The 20057-nt window shown below is 43.2% G+C and overlaps 1 protein-coding gene across 1 annotated transcript in view; it reads left to right on the top strand.

The window, feature by feature from the left end:
• The window catches only part of CTNND2 (catenin delta 2), a 1428722-nt gene that overhangs the window by 513443 nt on the left and 895222 nt on the right, over positions 1-20057 (top strand). Inside the window, exons 3-4 of the mRNA XM_030219657.1 lie at positions 7316-7350; positions 7848-7964. Of these exons, the coding sequence (XP_030075517.1) occupies positions 7316-7350; positions 7848-7964 (152 nt within the window). The remainder of the gene's footprint in view (positions 1-7315; positions 7351-7847; positions 7965-20057) is intronic.

Here is a 20057-nt window from a genome sequence, read left to right as displayed (position 1 = left end):
GTCTGGTTAAATTGCTTGCTTGGGGCTAACTTAACCAGTTAGTTCCACTGAAACCATCTGGTTAACGCCTAAATCAAAACAGATTATTTTGTGGGTGTTATGGTGGCAGAGTCTGCACTTGACCGGTGAAATGCCGATATCCAGCACTTAAGCAGCCAAGGTAACCACATAAATAGTACCAGATAAAAATCAGTTCACCATAGCCAATTAAGTGCAGAATATTGTACATAACCGACTCCAGCTCTGTAAACCCAGAAAATCAATGTTGGAGCCCGGACAGGGTCTGGAATAGAATTTCTGGTCATAACACTGACAGCAGGCTGAGCGCCGCCTGCTGAATATCGAGCCTTTTATGTTCTTCTGTTACTGCCCGAACCCTATCAGAAGCAGTGTATATTCAAGTACAACAGGTATTTCTTATTGTCCCTTTTACTAAAAAGTGGCCAGCACTGTTGCTAGCTTGTGGGTTTCTCGTGCGTTTTGGCCTCTTTCAACGCAGTGATAAAATGGCCGCATTAGTATATTTTTCCTTATTGGCCACATGCTAACTTCCCAATTAGCACGTGGTCGTTATCATAGGAGCCCTTACCGCCACCTATTTCGTAGGCACTAAGAGCTCCCGCACTAACCCCGTGGTAATTGGGCAGAGCGCGGCAATGTGTCCGCGCTATCCGATTGGTGCAGGGCATGCCTACCCCCATAGTTAAGCCTCCTACTGGATTAGCGTGCACTGATTGGCACCAGGGGCGTAGCCAGACTTCGGCGGGAGGGGGATCCAGAGCCCGAGGTGAGGGGGCACATTTTAGCCCCCCCTGATGCCGCTGACCCCCCACCACCACTTTTGACACCCCCCCAGCACCCCTCCCCATCCCTTTTGACCCCTCCCGCTGCTGTCAACCCTCCACCGCCACTGCCAGGTACCTTTACTGGCGGGGGACCCCAACCCCCGTCAGCCAAAGACCCCTTCATCTCCGGTCTCTGAGTCTGGCGCGTTCGCTGATCTGTATTCTGTTTCTGTGAGTCCTGGACATGCAGGACATCAGGACTCACAGAAACAGAATCCAGATCAGCAACACGCCAGAGACCAGCGCTGAAGAGGACTTTGGCTGGCGGGGGTTGGAGACACCTGCCAGCAAAGGTACCTGACGGCGGCAGCAGGTTGGCGGTAGCAGGAGGAGGGGTCAAATGTGGCTGGGAGGGTCAGTGGCAGGGGGGTAAGGGCTAAATCTGTGGGGGCCCATATCCCCGTGGCCCCACCTAGCTACACCCCTGATTGGCACACTACCACGTTTTGGCGTGTGGTAGGTACATGCTAGTAATTACCACAGCTTAGTAAAAGGGCCCCTAAGTTTGTACCTAAGGCAATGGCAGGTGAAGTGATTTGGCCAAGATCACACCGAGATGCAGTGGGATTTGAATCAGGCTCCCCTGGTTCTCAGCCTGCTGTTCTAATCATTAGGCTATACTCTATGGGTAACTGGCTGTTTGCATACTACCACTCGTCTGAGTAAATGTCTGCACTGATGGTTGTGTCTGGGTTTGGAATTTGGGTTTTAGATTTAATTACTTGCCTTTTCCAAATCCAAACTCGAAACAAGTTACAGTTAGGTACCTGTATCAAGACCTATTATACTGCATTAATTTCAGCTGCTTTTTCCTGCCCCTCCTCCCCTCCCCCCGAAACTGCCCTCCTTGGTGTCTGCCTAGTCTTGGCCATTGGTTATGCCAACTCTGGCTGCCTCCAAGAGAGTAATTTTTAAGTGTAACAGAAAAATGAATTTACAAAGCTGTGCCAGTATAATGCTATTGCTAGTAAGTGGTGTTTTTCTTGTTGCACATTAATGAGCCATGATAGAGCGTGGCCAGCAGTTTCATTCATTTGTGTGTGCATTTGAAGGAAATAATAGCTTATTGATGTGCTTAATATATCCTAAAGTACCGGATTTACAAGATCAACTATGCAGGAGAAAACAGGAAGGGTAGACTGTGATCTGATTTCTTCTTAGTATTGACCACTAGATGCAGTGCTTTATGTAGTCCCAGGACAAAAGATTGTCTTTGGTCCATCTATTGACTAATGCTGTACCGTTTTTCTTTTTCTTTTACCGTACAGTTTCTAAGGCAGCCCTGGAAGACTTTCATGTAGGAACTAAGAAAAAAAGAATAAAGCAGACATGATACTCATATTCCAAATACTTGCATTTAAGATAGGCATTCAGTTATAACCCTGTGAAGTAGTGCTTAGCAATGTTTTTATGGCTGTGACCCGTGACACCGCCTTCTCCTCTCTCCCCCCCCCCCCCCCCCCCCGGGAAGGTGCTGAATAAAATAATGATGTACTTTTGGAGAGTCCACCCAGGTTGTGATCCCAAATGCAGGTTTTATGACCCCATTTGGGGTCCTAACTCGCATTTAACAGCATGGCTATGTTTATTTCTCAAAAAACTCTTTATTTTTGGGTAGCATAGTACTGCTTAACATTAACAGTCTGATTTAATGAAAGACATCCTTTTTGCAAAGTACTTCTTCCTGTGCACGTGATGGTATTATACGACTTAAATAAAGTGTACTTAACCAAAATAGACAGCAAAATTGTCCTAAGTTATTTCTGTAGGCAGCATGCAAGGCTTCTGAAAAGAAAAAAAAAAGAATCTATTATTGTTCAGATGTAGTGAGCCTGTGAAAATTTCTAGTTTTTGCATATAGTTTGTGTTGATAGCAGTTACTTTTAACTAGGCCATTAGTCATCCTAACTTCTTGGTTATCATTGAACACTACTGTTCCTACTGCTCATCCCTTATGTAGTGCTACTAGAAGTACAGAGCACTGTACAACCATACAAAAAAGCTTACAATCTAATCAAGACAAACATACAGGACAAAAGACTTACTCCTGTGTAACCTGGGTCTCACTGGCCAGCTCAGTTCTCTCCACTCAACCCAGGTCACAGCAAACAGATTCCAACCACCTCCAGCTATACTCTTGGTCTTTTCCCTCTACTCACACTCCTCTCACTCAGTTCAATGTTGTTCCACAGTCGAGGTTGGGCGCGGGCCGGATACTACTACAACTACTACTATAAATCATTTCTATAGCACTACCAGTCGTATGCAGCGCTTCACAATTGAACATGAAGAAAAGACAGTCCCTGCTCAAAAGAGCTTACAATCTAAATCAGGACAGACAGACAGGACCAATAAGGGATAAGGGTAGGACAGACAGAAGAACACATAGGAAAAGGGACTATTGAAGAGAGGAAGACAAGATAAAGGTTATGGATAGGGATCCGGGAGGCTGTAGGATGTTAAACTGGGCTTTATCTTCACTGTCTCACTCAAGGATTACTCGCCACGCCAAGGAAGTATCTTTTATGCAAAACTTTACTAAACTCTGCAACAGGCAGTAGATCCAAACTCCATAAATCCTAAAGGTTTAAAAATATTCTCTGACTACGCCCTTAAATCCTTATGTACAGTCAGCATTTGGTTTAAGAGGTTTTCTGTCCATCCAAGAGTATTTGGTACAATCTTATTCTAACGATTTCTTATAGCAATCCCAAGTTATCTACAAATATACGACTCCTCCAGTTCAACACCCATCCCTTTGGGCTATATAATCCACAGCTGTGCTGATAGCGTTGGTTGTCACCAGCAAACATCTCCAGGATCAGACCTCCTCGTCTGTCCTCTCCTCCAGAACTTCACCTCAACGGGCTGCACCTTCTGCCCTTGAACAAACTCTTCCCTATTGTGCTCGTGAGCTGGGCTCCCCTTGCCCACCCAGAGTGCACTGCTCTCAAACAGTTACCTCCTTTGGCTGACAATAACTCCCCCTTAATTCAGCCTGAGGTTATCTGGCCTTTCCAAAATACCTCCTCTCCTCCAAGGGTCCTGGCGGGGGTGAAGGCAACCAAAGTCCATTTGCTCAGACAAAAACTTTTTATTACCTTCAAAGTTTAATTTATTAAAACTTACTGCACCGCCTGAGCTGACTCACAGAACTGAGCGCTTTACAAGCTAAAAACAAAAACAATGGTTTAGAAAGGAACTGCAATATTTTGATAACATCAATAGCGGTAGAAAACTCGTAACAGGACAAGAGATAGTAAAAGGGAAAAGTGGAAGAGGGGAAGAGATGAAAAGGACAGGGTCGGGCAAAACAGGGAGGGGGCAGGACAGGAGATGGTGAGATTGACAGTAGAGGTGAAGTTTGAAGTCAGTCATTTACAAGAAACATTTCTCTCTGCAGTTTATCCCAAGAACCCTTCCCCTTGGGCTGGATCCTTGACCTCCCACCATCTCAGATGACTTCCCACGACAAGTTTCAAGTTTATTCAGAACTTCTACTCTGCTTACAGGAAAACCCATTGAGGCGGCTTACAAATTAATTTAAAAGGGAAAGTGTATTATAGACAAGACAGTAAACAATAGGAAGAGGCTAAAACTACAATATAGATAGGAAAGACGGAGAGGGATCAAACAGGAAGGGGTATTGCACGTGCATTCAGAGAAACAGCAGAGCCAAATGGATCCCAAAAACAAACATATTAAATGCGAGATCATTAATCAACTCCATATCCCTCCCTCTGAGACTCTGGAACATTCTCTCAGATGACTCTAGTAATCCCCATTATAATGGGGGATTACACCTGGATTCTATATATGGTGCCCAATTTGCATGCATAATTTAATTGAATAATGAACCAGTTAGCACCAATCAAGGGGCACTAATAATCAGCGCTAATTGGCAATAATTAGAATTTACACACACATCTTACTAGGTGCTATTCTATAAATATACGCATGTGAATTATTGTACATGGATCCAAAATGGGGCATGGCCATGGGATGGGTATGGGTGAATCATGGGCTTTCCAAGGACTTGTGTGGTTACAGAATACACCAGATCCGCACCTAATTTAGGTGCAGGGATTTACACAAGGGTTCAGTTGGTGTAAATCCTCACACCTAAAAGTTAGGCTTGGACTCCAGCACTGCGTGCGGTTCTATAAACGGCAACCAACTCGGAGCACCATTTATAGAATAGCGTTTAGCCTCCTTTTTTTGCGCCATATTTAGAATTTGGCCGTTGTGCATTTTGTTTTTTAAGAATACAGTTAAAACCTATAAGGTTGTGATCAAGAGAAACCGGGATTAAGAATTAAAAGCAGCCTCAAAAAGGTAGGTGTTAGACTGGATTTGAATAAAACCAGAACAAGCATATGAGCCACTGGTCAGTACTACAGTTTCTAAACATAAATTGAGTCAGGCACTTGTAATGAAAGGCTCAGGCTTGTCCAACTCCAGTGCTTGAGAGCCTATTACCTCAGTTGTATATCAATCTCATGCATATTCATTAATCTTTACTATTTCACTAGTTGATACACTTCTTCTAAAAAACAAATGTATAAATATCCTTAAGGTTTAAATACATTCTCTAACTACATCCTTACAAGACCTTCTAAAATTCCTGGGGCTAAATAACTTGTAACAGTAATCACCAACTGCCAAAACAGAATACTTGTCAGTCATTAAGAATGAAGCTTACAAAAAAAAAAAAACTTGAACTATTACTGACCCAAGCATTGCATACTATAACAATAAACACTTTAACATCACATCTAAAACAACCCCCCCCCCCCCCCATCATAATCCCCAGTGTGATGTAATTCAAACACTTATATTTCTCCAAGAAGATAGTTAGAGCTGGTGATATGATACAGACGTTCAAATATTTGACAGGTATTAATCCGCAAACGAACCTTTTCTGTAGATGGGAAGGCGGTAGAACTAGAGGACATAAAATGAGATTGAAGGGGGGCAGACTCAAGAAAAATGCCAGGAAGTATTTTTTTCACGGAGTATTTTTTACTTGGAATGCCCTCCCGCGGGAGGTGGTGGAGATGAAAACGGTAATGGAATTCAAAAATGCGTGGGATAAACATAAAGGAATCCTGTTCAGAAGGAATGGATCCTCAGAAGCTTAGCAGAGATTGGGTGGCAGAGCTGGTGGTGGGAGGCGGGGCTAGTGCTGGACAGACTTCTACGATCTGTGCCCTGAAAATGGCAGATACAAATCAAGGTCAGGTATACACATAAAGTAGCACATTTGAGTTTATCTTGTTGGGCAGACTGTGCAGGTCTTTTTCTGCCGTCATCTACTCTGTTACTATAAATCTCCAGTCCAGTACATCCCCTCTTCATGTTGTCAGTCATTCAAAATAAGCCACAGACAGTGAATCAGCATAATCCAACTTCCACCCTAACAACTTTTAAATACTTCCTCTTAGTATGCTGAGGTGAATTGACAGGAGTGCGAAACTTTTTTAAACAACACAAGAATTGCTCAATGAGGCTCTGTGAAACTTTGAAGATCCCTGGACTGAAACCTTATGACACCCCACAAGTTCCTCTATCCATCTGTCAGCTGAGATGAATGGGCAGGAGTGTGAAACTGTTTAACACAGAGATTCCTCAAAGACCTTCTGTGAAACTTTGAAAATCACTGAACTGAAAGCTTATGCATATTCATTAGGGATATCCAGAAAACCTGGTCTGAGTCCTCCAAGACCAGACTTGGACCAGCCTGGACCAGGAAGATGAGAGTTGTAAGAAATCAGAAAGTTAACAGATATCTGCTCAGTCCAGTAAATCACCTAAATAAGCCTTGATGTCAGTGTTATTATTTACAGGTTTACAATATGTGCTAATCCGACTAGGGTTTTAAATCAAGATCTAGAAAATTAGAGCAGAATCCCATGGTTTTAGGAAGTATTTTAAATTCTAGTTGGCCAACCACAGAGGTGTCTTTTACTAAAGGTTAGCTCAAGTTATCTGCAGAAGGTCCCATTTTATTCCTATGGGCCCTGCTGCAGATAACTCAAGCTAATATTTAGTAAAAGACCCCCACAGTACTGTATTTACAGAACTTGAGCCTGGTTTCTGTTTTTCTGAAAAGAAGAGCTATGAATATACTACTAAATCATCCGAGACATTTGTGAGTTAAAAAAAAAAACACTGGTTTGGGAAATTGAGACCTCTGACAAGACCTCTGACTACAGTAGTGCAATCACTGCAGGACAGAAAATCCTTTTATTGTAGAGTTGTACTTTCAAGTAGCCTTTCTTTCTCTGAAGTAGGGGTTTAACTTGTTACCATGACATGTTTGCTTTGTTGCTACCAAGTTAAGTTGAAATCAGGGATAATAACACCACTATTTTCCTTCCAAACACTCGTTTCTTTGTTTGCAGTGAGTAAAGCCTATTTGAGCTTCCTTTCTCATGTCTAATCAGTATCTATATCTTTCTCTTCTACAGTTCAACAGAAGAGCAATTTCGTTGGCAAACACAAGGTACTGTGTCTTCAAGAGAATTCACACTTGCCCATTTTTCTGTAGCAGCTTTCTTATAAGTAAGAGACATAGAAATAGGTGGGAAGGGTGGATGTGGAGAGGACAGAAGTAAAACTGATGATGGCTTAAGAATTTAATACCAACTGTTGAGCACAGCATTGATTCAATTTAATTATGTTTTGTTATTTTAAACATGGAGAGGATTTGTAGACTTAAGCCTCCAATGCAATTCTTTACTTATCTGCACCTCTGATCCTTGCAGAGATGTGGAAATGACTGCGTCTGGCAGGAAAAAAAAATAAAACAGGGTAGAGGGCTTGTTGTAATTATGAGAAGAGATGAATAATTCTGTAATTATTAAAAGATGAAAGTTATGAGTTTATTTCTTATTATTAATCTGTGTCCACTGTTAATCTGACACCTTGAATGGCTAAGAATTTTTAACTGATTGGTTTCTTATTTCTGTAACTTTTTGCTTTTCTGTGTTCCCTTCGCAGATGGTCAGAAGGACATAGAGGAAGAGCTCACAACTGGTTTAGAACTAGTAGATTCCTGCATTAGATCATTGCAGGAGTCTGGAATACTCGATCCCCAGGATTATTCAACTAGTGAAAGTAAGTATTTGTTTTTCTTTCACCACAGCAGATATTTGGAAAAATACTGATATTGATTTTTTTTTGTTTTTGGGGGGGGGGGGGGGGGGAGGATGCTATAGACTCAGTATTCAAAAGGATTTAACTGGGCACAAGAGGGGGAGGAATGGGACTTGATATACCATTTTACTGAGGTTTTTGCAACTGCATTTAAAGCGGTTTACATATATTCAGGTACTTATTTTGTACCAGGGGCAATGGAGGGTTAAGTGACTTCCCCAGAGTCACAAGGAGCTGTAGTGGAAATCAAACTCAGTTCCCCAGAATCAAAGTCCACTGCACTAACCACTAGGCTACTCCTCCACTCCTGCTGAACACTTCAGGGGGAGATATTACTTAGCACTAAGCTGAGCAGTGCCGCTGAATATCCCTTCCAGCTGCTGCAGCACTGTCAAAGGAGAGCTGGGCAGTCCGGGAATGGAGTTGGGTGCCATCACTAGGAGGAAAATAGACCACTTAAATAGCAGTCCTAACACTGCCTGGCTAGCTATGTGGGTAAAGCACTGAGCACTGAATATTCGAGTCTAACTTAGGTGGCAGTGGTCAACATTTAAAATCAAGCTCACCACCACCAGCTGAATATCGACCCATTTATTTATTTATTGCATTTGTATCCCACATTTTCCCACCTATTTGCGGGTTCAGTGTGGCTTACAATACTTTGTGAAGGATGGAAATACAGTGTTACAGTACGATTATGGGTTACATTGTGAGGAGTTATAGGAAGACATAGTCAAGTCAAAATTCGTTAGGGCATGGAAACCATGTGAGGTTATAGTGGGGAAAAGATAAGGCGATAGATCAGATTCAAAAGAACATAGGGTATAACATTTTATCTGTGGGTGGAGTATGAAGTGTGGTGACAATACGGGTAAGAGAAGTTCAGAAGAGAGTGTATTGATGCATTTCTATTAGTATGTATGGACTTCATGTGTTTTGATCCTTGCAATAAATTTTCTCGAAGAGATGAGTCTTCAATTGTTTGCGGAAGTCGGTTAATTCGTAGATCATTTTCAGGTTGCGTGGTAGTGTATTCCAGAACTGCGTGCTCTTATAGGAGAAGGTTGATGCATGCAGTACTTTGTATTTATGCCTTTGCAGTTAGGGAAGTGGAGATTGAGGAAAGTTCTGGATGATCTTTTAGCGTTTCTGGGTGGCAGGTCTATTAAGTCAGACATGTATGCAGGAGCTTCACCGTGGATGATTTTGTGAACCAAGGTGCATACCTTAAAGGTGATACGTTCCTTGAGTGGGAGCCAGTGTAGTTTCTCACGCAAGGGTTTTGCGCTTTCGTATTTTGGTTTTCGGAAAATGAGTCTGCCTGCTGTATTCTGGGCTGTTTGAAGTTTCCTCAGTATTTGTTCTTTGCAGCCTACGTATAGTGAGTTGCAATAGTCTAGGTGGCTGAGTACGAGTGATTGCACTAGGCTGCGGAATACGGACCTTGGGAAGAATGGTTTTATTTTTTTCAGTTTCCACATGGAGTAAAACATCTTTTTGGTTGTGTTATTGTTATTGTTTTTATGGTTCCCTTTTCAGGTCCCATTTCATTTTCATCTGTTGAAGTTCAGATTATAAAGAACTGTCTGTAAAATGTGTTTGTAGGTCTGTAAAGCTCAGTCTTTAAGTACGGTGTTTGTAGCCTGCAGCTCTTTCAGCCCATATATGTGGTCTTTATCCACTTCCCACCCAGCCCCAGAAAAACAGAACCCCATTACCTTACAGTAGTGTCTACTGTCCTATTAAAAACGTGCCACCTGTAGTATTGGGCAGCAGATCAAAGTTCTCCAGATTACCCACAGTTCACCGGGGCCCAATGAAGCTCTGATATGTAGGTGCACTTTGCTCAGGAACTGGTGCTTCACAGAATGCAGTGATGGGATGTGCATCAAAAAATAAGGCACTGTGTTCATCGAGTTGCAGAAGATCTACAGCTTCCATTGATTCAGATAAGTGCTTCCTCATTTGGAATATGTATATGAACTGTTGAACAGAGTTTGGAGTTGTGAACTTCATGAACATTTCACGACTGACATTAACTTATGAGGAAGTGCGATGATAGATAACAGTGACCTTAAAATGTGAGAATTTGTTCAACGATTGCTCACTTGGGTTTTCTGAGAACATTCACTTTATAATTTTTTAAGATAATTGTCAGGCTTATTTTTGAAAGAGAAGGACGCCCATCTTTCAACACAAATCGGAAGATGGGCGTCCTTCTCACAGGGTCACCCAAATCAGTATAATCGAAAGTCGAGTTTGGACGTCCCCATCTTCTTTCCGTCGCAGGGACGGCCAAAGTTCACGGGGGCGTGTCGGAGGCATAGCGAAGATGGGACTTGGGCATGCCTAACACATGGATGTCCTTGACCCATAATGGAATAAAGGGCGTCCCTGACGAGCACTTGGACGACTTTACCTGGTCCTGTTTTTCTTACGACCAAGGCACAAAACGGTGCCCGAACTGACCAGATGACCACCGGAGAGAATCGGGGATGACCCCCTCTTACTCCCCCAATGGTCACTAACCCCCTCCCACCCTAAAAAAAATCTTTAAAAATATTTTGTGCCAGCCTCTATGCCAGCCTCAAATGTCATACTCAGGTCCATCACAGCAGTATGCAGGTCCCTAGAGCAGTTTTAGTGGGTGCAGTGCACTTCAGGCAGGTGGACTCAGGCCCATCCCCCTCTACCTGTTACACTTGTGGTGGTAAATGTGAGCCTTCAAAAACCCACCAGAAACCCACTGTACCCACATCTAGGTGCCCCTTCACCTGTAAGGGCTATGGTAGTGGTGTACAGTTGGGGGCAGTGGGCTTTGGGGGGGCTCAGCACACAAGATAAGGGAGCTATGTTCTTGGGAGCATTGTATGAAGTCCACTGCAGTGCCCCTAGGGTGCACGGTTGGTGTCCTGGCATGTCAGGTGGACCAGTGCACTACAAATGCTGGCTCCTCCTATGACCAAAGGGCTTGCTTTTGGTTGTTTCTGAGATGGGCGTCCTTGGTTTCCATTATCACCGAAAATCATAAACAACCAAATCTAGGGACAACCATCGATAAGGACGACCTAAATTTGAAGATTTGGGCATCCCCGACCGTATTATCGAAACGAAAGATGGACGTCCATCTTGTTTCGATAATACAGGTTTCCCCCTGCCACTAAACTGAGCTCCCTACCCCTTGCTCAAGAGAAATAGCATCTGGGGGAAGGGTTAAAATGAAGCAAAGAGCATCAGAGAGGGAGATGGAATGTCTTTGTGAATTCTGGAGGGACATAGGGGTGAGAAGGGGGCAAAGCATGCCTGGAGGGAGAAAGTGAGAAGGATTGGAAGGCCTCTAGAGGGAGAGAATGGAAGATAAGAAGGGGTGGAGTGCATGACTGGAGGAAGAGATGCAATGAAATGGAGATGGAGGAGGTGGCAAGAGAGGGAAGAATGAAGGAAAGGAGGAATGGAGCAGGTGCAAATAGGAAAAGTGTTTAGAGAGAGGGTCAGAAAAGAGGAATATCTTCTGAAGGGAGATGGGGTGAGAATGGTGTAACGTGTCTTCCAGGAGGAAGTGAGAGAGAGAATTATCTGCAGGAGACAGAGGAAGTGAAAAAGAGGAAGTGAAAAAGAGGGAAGAGGGTCAGTGGAAGTGGTGACATGGGGGCACAGAATCGAGGAAAGGAGGGGATTGCAACAATGGGAAAAGTCTTGAGGAAGGGAGAAGTTGCAAAAGGGGGAAAAACCTCTGGAAAAAGGGTGTAAGAATCAAGAATAATGTCTGATGTGAGCAGATGTGAAGGGAAAAAAGCCTCAGGAGATATTGGGGGTGGGGGTGGGGAGAAAGAGAAGGAGCGTCAGGAATGAGGGAAAATTGGTGTGAAAGTTCTGGAGGGGTTGTGAAGAGGTTGAGAGGCAGTGTAAAGAGATAGGGTACTGTGAAGAGGGTGAGAGAATATGAAAGTGAGACTGGGGAGAAGTTGAAAAAGGGAAGCCAAATAGGGGTTAAAACAAAGGGCTGAATGCCAGGAGAGGTTGAGTGCTGATATGTTTGTTCATAAAGTATGTTTGATTGCAAAGAGGTGCTTTATGTAACAGTGGGTTAGTGATTTCTTCCCTCCCCCCCCCCCCCAAACAACTTAACATTATAGAGAAATCAAATACTTGAACTTTTGAACAGTGTCCTTTGACATTTCTTCTCTATCCACCATCCATCTTTCTGATGTCTCTCTATCTCTCCTGTCCAGCATCTCCCATCTATGTCCCTGTCCTTATGCTCCTTCAAGAACCAGCATCTCTTATATGTCCTTGTCCATCCTTATGTCCGGATTCTCTCATCTCTTCCCTTCTTCCTGTGACCTCTTGATCCTCGACCCCCCACCCCACCCCACCCACCTTCTTTCCCACCTTCTGTAGTCTGGATTCTCTGTCTTTCTCCATCCCTCCAATTGGAGCTGTGTCTCTCCCCCATTCCTGTCTCTGCCTCTTTCTCTCTTACCTCTGCTCCCCTCAGTCCAGCATCTGTTCCCCTTCTTCCCTTCCCCTTTGCTCCAGGTCTTTCTCTCTCTCTTCCCTCAGCCCCTCCCCCATCCCACCCCAGGTCCAGCATCTCTTTCCTTCTCCTTTAATGCAGGATCTCTCCCTTCCCACTCCCCTCCAAGCGCCTAGGTCTGATGTCTCCTCCCCATGCACCCTCTTGGATCCAGAATCTGCCTACCTCCATTCCCCCCCCCCCCCCCTTTGGTCCTCCAGATGCTGGCGGGTCATGGCAGAGACATCACTGAAGACTGTTCTCTGTCCGGCAGGGCTTTCTTCTGCTGTATCCCACCCACAGGAAGTTGCAGCAGAGAGGCAGGATGCAGCAGAGGAAGGGCCCAGCTGGACAGAGAGCAGCTTTCAGTGCTGCCTCTGCCCCAACTCCCCAGTATTTGGAGGACCGAGGGAAGAGAATAGAGGTAAGTAGATGCCAGACCTACACAAATGCATGGGGGGGGGGGGGGGGGAAGACACCAGACCCCTATCATTGGGCGCCTGTGGGCATTTTCCTAGGCTTACTCAATGGTAGCTACACCCTTGTTGTTGAGAATGGAACACATGTCTATGGAGTTTGCTGGGAGGATGACTAAGAAATTTTGTCTTTAAGTTTGGGAAATGTGGAAATGTGAATAGCATTGAAATACTGGGGTGGGGGAATGGGAAAAGAAGGGTGTGGGCATTCTAGGGAAGGCATTTTGGTATGCATTACTGAACCAACTGCTCTGAGAATTTTTTAAATAATACTAATTAATACTTTGTGAAATAAGATGAGTTGTTGTATGCTGTTTCTTTAAAATTAATAAATGAATTTAAACCTAAAAGAAGAAAGGAAAGCAGTAACCAGAGACTGGGACCACTACAATGGAAAAATTAAATAGCCAGACAATAAAGGCAGAAAGAATTATATTTATAATTTAGGATGAAGTAATATGGTAGCCTTGTTGGTCTTAGTTAAAGGTTATTAAATAAGCATCAAGGTAAAAAAAAAAGCACAAAATAAGACAACTCCATTTTATTTAACTAAATAAACCTCATTCCTCAGGCCAAGATAGTATACTGATATTATGGTATATTGTCCTTTATACTCCTTTTTTTATTTACTGTAAACCGCTTAGATTTTCTAATTTGCGGTATATTAAATAATGTTGAATCTTGACCTAAGGAAGGAAGTTTAGGCCTCTGAAATCTAGTCAAAAATGTATTAAGTTAGTTTAATAAAAATAGAATCACCTTATTTTCCATGAAAATTGTTATTTTTTAGTGCAGCAATTGGAATGTGTCAGTGTTTGAAATTTACTTTTACTATCTTTACATTTTATACAGCGCAGGAGGACATGCATCACTGTTTCTATTTCTCTGGTATTAAAGTTCAACAAAATCTTGAGGGTTAGATTAAATTTTGTCTATATATTTCTATTTTTAGCTTGCTGTTACTTATTCTATACTTGGTGAGGGTCTATCTGTGTTTTGCGTGTATGAAAGAGACCACATTTTCTGTTAGCATTAACTGTCTGTGTAGGATTGATTGTACTAATCCAGCTTGTTTAGTTTTCCAGTAGGTCTATTGAGGTTCTGCTGCCCACTGCAATGTTTAGGGTGCTGGCTTTTCTTAGGTAGGCCCTTGTTGTGTGGCTCCTGAACGTTAGTGCTAGTGGCAACTCTGTCATTAGGCAGGGTGAGGTGATAGCCTCAAGCAGCACATTTTTGGAGTGGCATAATGTCCTAAAACAAAACCCTGCAGCAACTGCCCCACTTCTGCTCTCCAGCAGCAGCATCTTCTTTATGGCCTCCAGTGCAATCTGCTGGTTCTTCTGCATCTCTCCACCAATGCACTGGTGAAGAAACAAATAGCTCCAGGCTTGTCCTGGCCCCTCTGAGTAAAATGCATTGTTTTTATATCACAGGTGGAACAGTTTAGGCACCCCAACTGCAACCTTCTCTTCTCCTGGTTGCCACAACTTCTGAGCCTCTGGTGTGACAGGTGTGCAACAGTCTTGGTGATGGCAGCAGTAAAAACACCAGCAAGATGGATGGGACCATTTTCTTGCATGCAAGAAGCAGAACCCAGCAGAGATAACAGCAACGCATGCAGGGAACTGGTCCTGCATGTCTTGCTGGTGTTTTTACTTCTGCCATCGTTGCTACCACTGACCAAGACAGCAGCAAGAGGGTAAGCAAGAGAGAGAGAGGGAAGAGAGAGAGGAAAAGGGCCGTACTGGATGAAGGAGGGAGTGGGGGGGGGGGGGGGGAATAGAGATGATGAAATGCTTGCTAAATGGATAAGTGCTTTTGAATATCAGGCCCATTATAACTAATTTTATTATAACTTTATAAACTGTGTTATGGTTCTTGTTTTTTTCTTTCTGCTCTTTGAGGTTTGAGCATTTTGCATTCCCTTTGTGGTGTTTTTTGTTGTTGTTTTTTTTTTGCAGAAAAGTAAGTAAATGTATGTGCCAATGGTTCTTTGAGTTAATGTCACAAAATAGAGAGGGAAGCCACCACGAACAAGAACCACAACAGAAGACCAGGAGTAGGCTGGGATATGGAAGAACAACTACAGGATGGGTTGTTTCCATAAATATGTCATTGCAATCTTTCATAAGCTTTGCCATACTGGGGCAGACAAAAGGTCCTTCAAGCTTAGTATACTGTTTCCAACACTGGCCAATCCAGGTCACAAGTACCTGGCAAGATCCCAGAACAGTACAATATATTTTATGCTGCTTATCCTAGAAATAATCTGTGGATTTTCCAAGTCTATCTTAATAATGGCTTATGGACTTTTCTTTTAGGAAGCTATCCAAACCTTTTTTATACCCCGCTAAGCTAACTGCTTTTACCACATTCTCTGGCAACAAATTCCAGAGTTTAGTTACACATTGAGTGAAATATTTTCTCCAATTTGTTTTAAATTTACTACATTGTTGCTTCATTGTGTGCCCCCTAGCCCTAGTATTTTTGAAAAGAGTAAAAAAGTGATTCACGTCTACCCGTTCCACTTCACTCATTATTGTATAGACCTCTAGCATATCTCCTCTCAGCTGTCTTTTCTCCAAGCTGAAGAGCCCTAGTCACTTTAGCCTTTCCTCATAGTCGTCCTATCCCCTTTACTATTTTCGTCACCCTTCTCTGTACCTTTTCTAATTCCATTTGAGATGCGATGACCAGAATCACACACAGTATTCAAGGTGCGGTCGCACCATGGAGTGATACAAAGTACATAAGTATTGCCATACTGGGAAAGACCAAAGGTCCATCAAGCCCAGCATCCTGTTTCTAACAGTGGCCAATCCAGGTCACAAATACCTGGCACGATCCCAAAAAGTACAAAACATTTTATACTGCTTATCCCAGAAATAGTGGATTTTCCCCAAGTCCATTTAATAATGGTATATGGACTTTTCCTTTAGGAAGCCGTCCAAACCTTTTTTAAATAAAAAATGGCACCAACAATAAAGAATGACAACTTGGATGCAGCAGCTCATAGGTTTACTTGCTTTTTTTGGAATGGGAATGACAGAGACTACTGACCTATTGGCTTCAATCTTTTTACTTCATCCTGTCTCCTGTTTTCCTCCAACCTCCTTAGCAGTCGCCTCTGAGACCTGAACGCTGTCTACTCCCTGTCCCCATTGGCTGCGACAAAAAAAGTGCGGGGCCACAACAGCCTTCAGGCATGTGCTGTCGGCTCTGCTAGTCTTCTGCCCCTGCTGTTGTCAACTTCCAGTTCCTGGTGTAGAGAACTGGCAGAACTGACAGCACATGCTTGAAGGCTGCTGCAGTCCTGCGCTTGCTTTTTTTGTTGCTGTTTTTCTGCCGCTGCTGTGTGCAGTAGCAGTTCGGGTGGGAGGGAGGTGGGGATTTGCCGCAGCACCCCAGAGAGGTCGCTGTGGTGTACCAGGGTGCCGTGGCGCACAGTTTGGGAAATGCTGGTGTAGCCAGTCCTCTAGGTTGGGATAAAGGTGTTCCTGTAGTCCTGTGTTAACAATTTTGAAGTTGATACCTATTGCTTTAAAATGGCAAAAATTCACATAACTCTGCAATCCAGGCCCCAAAAAGTACACAAAAGATTCTGCTAGAATGGGGGAGCCATTGGCCCAAGGCCCAAACTGGAGTAAGATACAAGCCAAAAATAGGCAAAAATGCAAGAGAGGACAAGAGAAGTAAACGCATATAAAACATTTACTGTGAACCCCAGACACAAACGTAGTCTTTATTTCAAGCACAAAACAGAAGATAAGGTACACAAATAGTGTTTGGTCCTAAGGCCTATTACACTCCACAACTTCCTCGGTAGTTTTCTTCTCTGTTGTCCTTCTCCTAAGTGCTCCTCATGAAAGCAGCTCCAGTAGGGTACTTCCTTCCAACTCATCTTCCCAAGATGTTCCCTCTAGTTCAGAGACTATCAAAACTCCTCACTTATATCTTCTTCTGTTCCATTCTCGGTGTAAAACTAGCTCTCTGTCTCGCCCTTTTCCCTGGACACAAATATGTAAACACCTCTCCTGATGCCCTCTAACCAAAAGGAATAAGAGCATAAGAGTAGCCATACTGGGTCAGACCAAAGGTTCATGTAGCCCAGTATCCTGCTTCCAACAGTGGCCAAGCCAGGTCACAAGTACCTGGCAGAAACCCAGGCAAATTTGCAGCCCCATAGACAGTAGGATTTGAACCTGTGCAGGGTGGCCTCCATGGATTTCTAGTCCATCACCTTAACCACTGGAGAGTCTGGCATTTATAATGCCTGATCAGATTCACAGTGTTTCTACTTTAAACCACCAATAGAGCCATTTTTCTTCACTCAATGCGTAGTTAAACTCTGGAATTCGCTGCCGGAAAAGGTGGTTAAGGCGGTTAACTTAGCGGACTTCAAAAAAGGGTTGGACGGCTTCCCGGAGGAAAAAGCCATAGAATGTTATTGAATGAACGAGGGAATAATACAGTATTTCTAGGATGGGCAGGACAAATTGCTTGTTCTTTTGGCCGCTGTCGGTGACAGGGTGCTGGGCTCGATGGACCCTTGGTCTGTCCCAGCATGGCGATGCTTATGTACTTATGTACATTCTTGCCAACCGTGTTTGTAGACAGGCAGATTTGTTTGTGTACCCAGTTCTCAGCACTCAGGGCATGCGCTAGGCTGCAGCCTAAGTAATCACCAGAATCCAGGGTTACACTTGTTTTTCTACCAAATAGGCAAGTGTTTAAGTACAGTTCACTGTATTGCTCTGGGGTAGCTGAACCAGCTTCTTCCCCCCCACCCCACTCCCACCCCATACCTCTGTTACTGATGGTAATATATACACTGAGCACACTCCAGTGAATTATGTGCCAAAAAATGATGCATCAAAATAGACCATATTAAAAAGCACAATATTTGCAACATTCAGGAAATATACACCACTACCTTAACACTTGTCTCTGTCAGCTCTAGCTCGCCAAAAGGAGACACAGTAAAACAATACCTAGCAAAAGCAATCACTGGAGTCTATGCTGGCTTTAAGACTTTTTTTTAAATCCCTTTTACGGGCACTCCAGTATTTAACAAGTGTGTACAGAATAAGAATAATGACAAGTAAAAGGCAAATTGTCCATAGGATTAAGGTAAATTGGTTGAACATTGATCATAACACTTCATTAAAGAAATATTGAAAGGTCTCCGTCAGTTCTAATTCCAGCATCTTGCATACAGGTTGTAGATTGCAAAGATTGTAAAATACAGCTCCTTGCTCTTTATGATGATGTATCAAATTCTGTATCCCTTTCCTCTCAGCTTGGATGATATAGTTAAATTGGATGTGTGTGTGTGTGGGGGGGGGGGGGGGGGGGGTGTCCATTGTGTATTCCCAGATAATGTATGGGGGACCACGCACATAACAAGATTTTCTTGGTTTGGGACCAGAGCTGGTACCAAGTAGAAACTAGAAGGCCAAAGGCAGTTTTTACACACATGTTGCTCAGTTTACACAATTATCTTGTTATACCACTCCTCTTGAAATGACTTGAATGAAACCGGTTTACAGTCACAACAGCAAAGGGTGAAAGAGAGCCAGGAAAGAAGGAAAAAGCAAACCAAAACCTTAACAAGGTGTAAAACTCATACCATTATGTAATTGTAAATCAGGAAATACCAAGAAATAAAATAAAAGAATAAAAAAAATAGTAGTAAAAAATAAAAATAGAAATTGCAAGCACTCCATCACCCATCTGACCTCAGCACATTCTTGGGGGTGAGTGGGAGAGCCTATGAAAAGAGTGTTTTTAAATCAGCCTTAAATTTTCTGACTAGAGATAAAAGGGAAAAAGCATTCCAAAGCACAGAGGCAAGAGATTAAAAAAAAAAAAAAAGGCTATATATCTACTAGAATCTAATATGTATGCTTGATGAAATTCCCTTGGGCTTTGATAGAGGAGAACTAATTTTTTTGGTCTCTTTAGATGTAGTGGCCACTTTTGATACTGTAAATCATGCTATTTTGATTCATCAGTTGCAATCCTTTGGGATCTCAGGCAAGGTACTTCTGTGGCTTGTCTTTTTTAGCCGAGCGTCAGTTCTAAGTTCTTCAGAAATATTCTAAGTCAGATTGGATTACATTACGTCCTGGAGTTCCACAAGGTTCATCTCTTTCTTCTTCACTACTAAGTTGCAGTAGGGTGCCAAATTGACCCTTCAGCCAGGGTAGCGCAGGTGCCCAGCACTAGTTCTGAAGTTGGCACGCGCAGTTTCCCCATGGTAGAAAATAATTTTCCTATTTTCTACTGGGGAGGGGGCATTCCCAGTGGTAATTGGTAACACGGCCATGTTGTCTGATTACCACACGAGCAGCGCGTGAAGCCTTACCGCCAAGTAAATAGGTGGCAGTAAAGGCTCCGGTAGTAAACAGCTGTGTGCTACTTTTAATATTAGTACACGGCCATTTTCTGCCCTATTTAAAATATATAATTTTTACCTGCCACGGTAAAAAAAAATGGCCCAGCGCGTGCCAATATCATGTGCCCACACTAGCGCAGGCCACTTTTTACCACAGCTTAATAAAAGGGCCCCTTAGTTACACACAGGAGGACTTGAACCAGCTGCACATACTGTAGCAGGACTTGCTTATCCACTGTTACTCTGGCTGAGGTCATTTCCATGCACCTTCTCTGACTCCATGTGCAATTTTTCCTTGTTAGTCACCCTTATTTTCTAATTCCTGTTACTCTATCTTATATGTTCCACCTCCGCATACACTCTTGTTTGGGCAGTTTTACAACTGTGCACCTTCATTTGGGTGCTTGCATGCAGCTCAAGGGGGACACATTCTAATAATCTTCTCTGCGCACAGATTCCATTACAGAAAAGCAGTATAAGAAGTGTGGACATTTAGGAGCAAGTTGCATGCTCTTTTGTTCACCTGTCTGAAAATTTCAGAAAGGCTCTGAGGTGTGGCTTTCACTTCAGCAGCTGGGCTGAGTTGGTGGTATATTAGAAGAAAAACAGCTAAATAATTGCAGCTGAAAGCTTGTAGCATCATAGCCAACTATTTCCTAACCCTC

Source organism: Microcaecilia unicolor, chromosome 1 (assembly GCF_901765095.1).
Source record: "Microcaecilia unicolor chromosome 1, aMicUni1.1, whole genome shotgun sequence".
NCBI classification, from domain to species: domain Eukaryota; kingdom Metazoa; phylum Chordata; class Amphibia; order Gymnophiona; family Siphonopidae; genus Microcaecilia; species Microcaecilia unicolor.
Note: the sequence above shows the minus strand (reverse complement) of the source record. Positions and strands in the feature narration are given on the sequence as shown.